General features: G+C 36.3%; 1 protein-coding gene across 1 annotated transcript; it reads right to left on the bottom strand.

Annotated features, from left to right (window-relative positions):
- Positions 1 to 392: 392 nt before the first annotated feature.
- LOC114728109 (benzyl alcohol O-benzoyltransferase-like) lies at positions 393 to 1,919 on the bottom strand. Its single transcript, XM_028914950.1, has 2 exons — positions 1,470 to 1,919; positions 393 to 1,319 (listed from the first exon to the last, which is right to left on the bottom strand). The coding sequence occupies exons 1-2, from the start codon at positions 1,917 to 1,919 to the stop codon at positions 393 to 395; spliced, it is 1,377 nt and encodes a 458-aa protein (XP_028770783.1).
- Positions 1,920 to 4,932: the final 3,013 nt, after the last annotated feature.

Genomic DNA, 4,932 nt, shown 5'->3' with positions numbered 1-4,932 from the left:
AATTTGTTTCAACGATCTTATGCTACTTCTGAGTTCTGCCATAGATTTGAATTTTTTAATAATGACTGTAAAAAAAATGTTAGATCGAGCAGGATCTATATAACACTGAGGCGAATTGCAAGGAATTTATTTAGTTTTAACATCGTCCTTGCACTTATATTTGGCCAAAATCCAACATTGCTGCACTTATGTACTGTAAAATATAAATTAAATTCTGACGAAGATTGTAACATGTCCATTCCTTCTGACCCACTTCATTACAATACTTCACGCATAAATTATAATATAAAAACATGTCCCGAAAATCAACGAAGTTGAAAATAAACCCAAACTAAGAGACGACGGACCAAGAGTATTCCTTGCATAGTCCGATTGGCGATAATTCGCTATAACTACAGGCAAGACATGATAAATTTAGAATCTCGAACATTATCGTTGTGGCTGCTAAGCATGTTATCTATCTCTCTGGCGAAAATCTCCATCGATTTGCGCGGCAAGCAAAGTAGTGCTGTTATGCCTTCTTCCCCTTTAGCATTCTTACATGCAACGAAAAAGCTTACTCCAGGAAACGACCCAGCCCCAGCCATCGCTGGTCCAGCGTATATCGCCTTGCCCCATCCAAAATCTATATCTCTCAACCCAGAACGTGTTAAATTCGACACGATCCATGACCTTACCGGGTTAAAGCAAGGCCGTCCTCTGATCACCATAAGATCTGCCACGGATCGTATATACTCTACCGTTGCCTCACCTTTCGCCTTTTTGACCAACTCTAGGGCATACACAAGTGGACTTCTCGTAAGCTTATTCGCAGTGGTAACAGCGGCGGGGTACACAAAGCCATTACCGTAATAGCCAATCGGCAACAGTGGCGGGTTTGTTTTGCCTCTAACATTGCTAATGCACATTAGGCGAATCTCCTGGTCTGGTTCTAGCTGTAATGATATGGTGCGACAGCGCCAGAGGAATGCTGTGAACGCCTCAAACACAGTGTATTGACCATGGTATTCAGAAAACAGTTGACGGATGGCCTTTAACTTGTCAGGTCCAAAGAAGAAAGAGCTTTGGACCATAGCTTCCGGCATTTTTGCTTCTGTATCATCAGGCACTTCCGTGTACTCATGATGGGTGCATGTAACGCGAGGTGGGTCCCTTGCGTTTAGTAGCTCTCTACACCAAACTGGGGTAACTGAAGGCTCACTAGCACTCCTGGCAATCTCCGCTAAGGCTCCAAAGAATTGAGCTATACCATGACCATCCCACATGGTGTGGTTGAAGAAGTAGGCTAAAACGAAACCACCGCACTTGAGACGTGTAACCTACGATTATAAGGGGGGGGAAACATTATTAGCATGCTTGTGGAAATGCACGTAGCAATCAAGGTGCTTCTTGATCGAAAGCTGTTGGACACGGTCTTACAAATTAATAAGAAATAGAAATAGATAGTTAGATATATGCTGTATATGGACCTGAACAACTAAGGGAGGACAATTAATGATTCCTTCCAAGCCTGGAACATTATAAAGGAGCTCTTCAAAGCATGGAAATGGAGGTTGAATAGGGTCGCCGAATTGGTGAATGGTGACATCTGCGTCAGCTTCAATGAAGACGACCCCTTCCTCGTTACAATCTACCATAAGTTTGCGGCCAGGACCTTCCCTAAGCCGACCTGCGAGTGGATAGTAAAAGACTAGGGCTTGAGCAAGCGCCTTTCTGATAAGTTGGGCGGGGTCCTTTCCTTGCATGGATTGTTCGTAAGGATAAAAGAATGCCGCTGGAATTCGACATCGAAGACCATCCTGGTCATCTATGTCGGAAAGTAGCTTAAATTCATGGGGGGTGGACTTGGCGGGAGTAATTAGCTCTGGTTGGCGTCTCCTCACCGTAAACATTAGATCCGAAACAGACGGTTGAGCCATGTTATATTGCGAGGAAAAAGAATTTATGAAGAGTGGAAAAACCAAGTGTGTTTGTTACTTTAGTCACTTGGCTGTGTGGGGGATGCGTTCCTAGACTGCGTATTTATATAATGGTGATGGGGTACTAAGCAGTAACCACTTGTTATCGCATCCATAGTAGACCCCATACCATCCATCACGTGCTAATTACTAGCCAATTTTCGTGTCGTTCCAGCGGTCTTTGCTTGCCTCCCTCATCAGAGCAGACATATGTGTGTGTGTGGTGCATGTGCATGCTTTAATTGTGTAACATATGTTGATCCATTTTTTTCGAACGAAAGGAGAACTCCACTGCGGAAACAGTCCATGCTCGCACGAAACCTTGTCCGTCGTCACTGATAGAGTCGAAAACATGTTTATGGCTGTAATTAATCCAGAACTTATGTCCAAGAGCACGATGCATGAATGGGAGCTAGGATTCATGAGTATGGTAGGATTCGGTAGGATTCGGTGGGACTCATGAGAATTATATTGATCTACTACTCTTGTCGTTTTAAATGTAAATCATTTATGATATATTTAATGTTTAATTTTAATTTTGCCCTTTTTTTTTGGGAAAATTAGTCTTTTGATTTTTATAGTTTTAACTCATTTGTAACTCAATCCTATATCTTGAGTCAATACAATTCAATTCTTATAGTTTTGATTCGGTTGTAACTCAAAAGATTAATTTTTTCTTTATTTTTTATTGGAAAGAGAAAAATAATAAAAAATATGAGAATGATTTCGAGATAGAAAGAGAAAAAACTTCGATAAAAGTACAATTAAAATTTTTTATTTATTTGATATATTTCTTGATATGTAAGAATGTATTACAATAAGTAATTTATATTAAGGGCTAGAGTGATATACGTGCTATGCTGGTGATGAAAAGGAAATAACCTTGTAATTTGGTAACATAAAAGCTTTTATGTGAATAGTAGATTGCAAATTCAATTCTACTTATAATTTTACGAAGTTGGTGTCTACTTATTTATTTTTTTCAATAGAAAACACTCTATACTGACACTTTCTTTCCCCGCTGGGACTCAAAATATTCGTCCAAACCTTAATAGTAACCCATTACTTGCATTGAGAGAAAATTAGAAAAGACAGAAAACTAGAAAGGAGAATATAAGGAGAAACAAGTTTTCTTTTACTTTGATAGGAGAGAAAACATGGGAGGAAAGAAAAGTAGAGCAAAAAAAAAAAAGTGGGCCTCATGCCTTATTTTCTCTCAAATTTTCTTTCCATATATGGAGGGATTTGGGAAAGAAAACAAAATTTTCATGACTGCCCCTATCTCTCTTCCTTTCTATATTTGTTTTCTTTTATTATATTCAAAAATTTGTTCACTTTTTATTTTTATCTTAAAACAATATTTTTATTAAATAATTTGATTTTAAAACATAATAATATGAAAATATATATAAACCAAAATTACAATATTTAATTTAATTTGATTTTAAATATGATATTTTTTATAAAAACATTTTTATCATTTAAATATTTGCTATTTTTTTCTTTCTATTTTTTCTCATCCATTAAAACAACAGGGATAATAACAACTTTCTTGTATTTTTTCCTCCTTTCACGTTTTTTTTGTGTGGGTGGAGCTGGGCCTGGCCCCCGATGTTTCAGTTGGGTTTTTTTAAGGCCGGCTTCCCCATGCATAGTGCCGGGTGGGAGAGCGTGAGCCTTACAATTGAACCTGATCTAATTTATTAGTCTGGCGACATGATATAAAGGGGACACGCGTCTTCAAATAAATGGCATCCTGTCAAGTTTAAATTTGGTGGATGTATCAATAAATTATTGATTAAGATGATAAGTAGTCTCACCTCATGAGAAGAAAAACACAAGTTCGACAAAGGTTAATCTCGAGTCTAAAATGGTTTGATTTTTAATTTTGTCCTTATTTATTTTTGAAAAAATTAATCTTTTGGTCCTTATAGTTTTAACACGTTTATAGCTTAGTCCCTATACTTTGACTTGGTACGTCTCGATTCTTATAGTTTTGATTCGGTTGTAATCCAAAAAATTAATTTTTTCTTTATTTTTCATTGGAAAGAGAAAAATAACAAAAAATATGAGAATGATTTCCAGATAGAAAGGGGAAAATTTGATAGAAGTAAAATTAAGAATGTATTGCAATAAGTAATTTATATTAAGGGCTAGAGTGATATGCGTGCTATGCTGATAAAAAGGAAATAACCTTATAATTTGGTAACATAAAAGCTTTGATGTGAATAGGAGATTGCAAATTCAATCCTGCTAGTAGTTTTATATAGTTGGTGTCTACCTTTTTTTTATTTTTTTCAACAGTAAACACTCTATACTAACATTTTCTTTTCCCGTTGTGGCTCAAAATATTCATGCAAACTTTAACAGCATGGGGCTGGTTTGTAGGCCGAAGCACACTCTCACAGTATCAAGAAACAAAAAACCGAATTGGTCATTAAACTGATTAAGGTGATGAGTTAATAGTTAGTGGGTCAAGTCAGGATTAATTCGGATCAAACTAGTTATAATTAAAATAATATTATTTCACCAAAATATACAAAAATTTTACATTTAATGATAAAAATGTAATATTTAAATAAAGGGACACGAAATATCATTTTTATCATTCCAAAACCATATCTATTTTAACATAAAATTACGAAACAATAAATAGTTAAATATTTTTACTCAGATTTTATTTGCAATACGCTGGAAATATATAGCCTTGGTGATTGAAAAATGTGAGATGCATTGGATGCGTGCGTGCAGACGAAGTCATCAATTTCTCATATTCGAATGTGAAACTTTTAGGGAAAATCACTAACAGGTCTCACAGAAGGCAATTTATTACTCTGAGGTCCCACGAAATGTCAAAATCACTGACAGGTCTCAAGGGACCTCAGAGTAATATTTTCGTTTTGTAAAATGACACTTACTGCCCCTCATATTCCAGATTCACATTTGCTCTGTCATTACGATTTACAACCTCAGC

Source organism: Neltuma alba, unplaced genomic scaffold (genome assembly GCF_004799145.2).
Source record: "Neltuma alba isolate B1F8T4 unplaced genomic scaffold, ASM479914v2 tig00012520_pilon, whole genome shotgun sequence".
Classification (NCBI taxonomy): Eukaryota; Viridiplantae; Streptophyta; class Magnoliopsida; order Fabales; family Fabaceae; genus Neltuma; species Neltuma alba.
The sequence above is the reverse complement of the archived record's forward strand: the minus strand, read 5'-3'. Positions and strand labels throughout refer to the sequence as shown.

Bases quoted from the DNA above. Each gene is read 5' to 3' on its own strand.
- LOC114728109 (XM_028914950.1), bottom strand. From the start codon at position 1,919: ATGGCTCAACCGTCTGTTTCGGATCTAATGTTTACGGTGAGGAGACGC. The intron at 1,320-1,469 runs GTCCATATACAG...TTATAATCGTAG, and splicing joins GTCCTCCCTTAGTTGTTCAG to GTTACACGTCTCAAGTGCGG.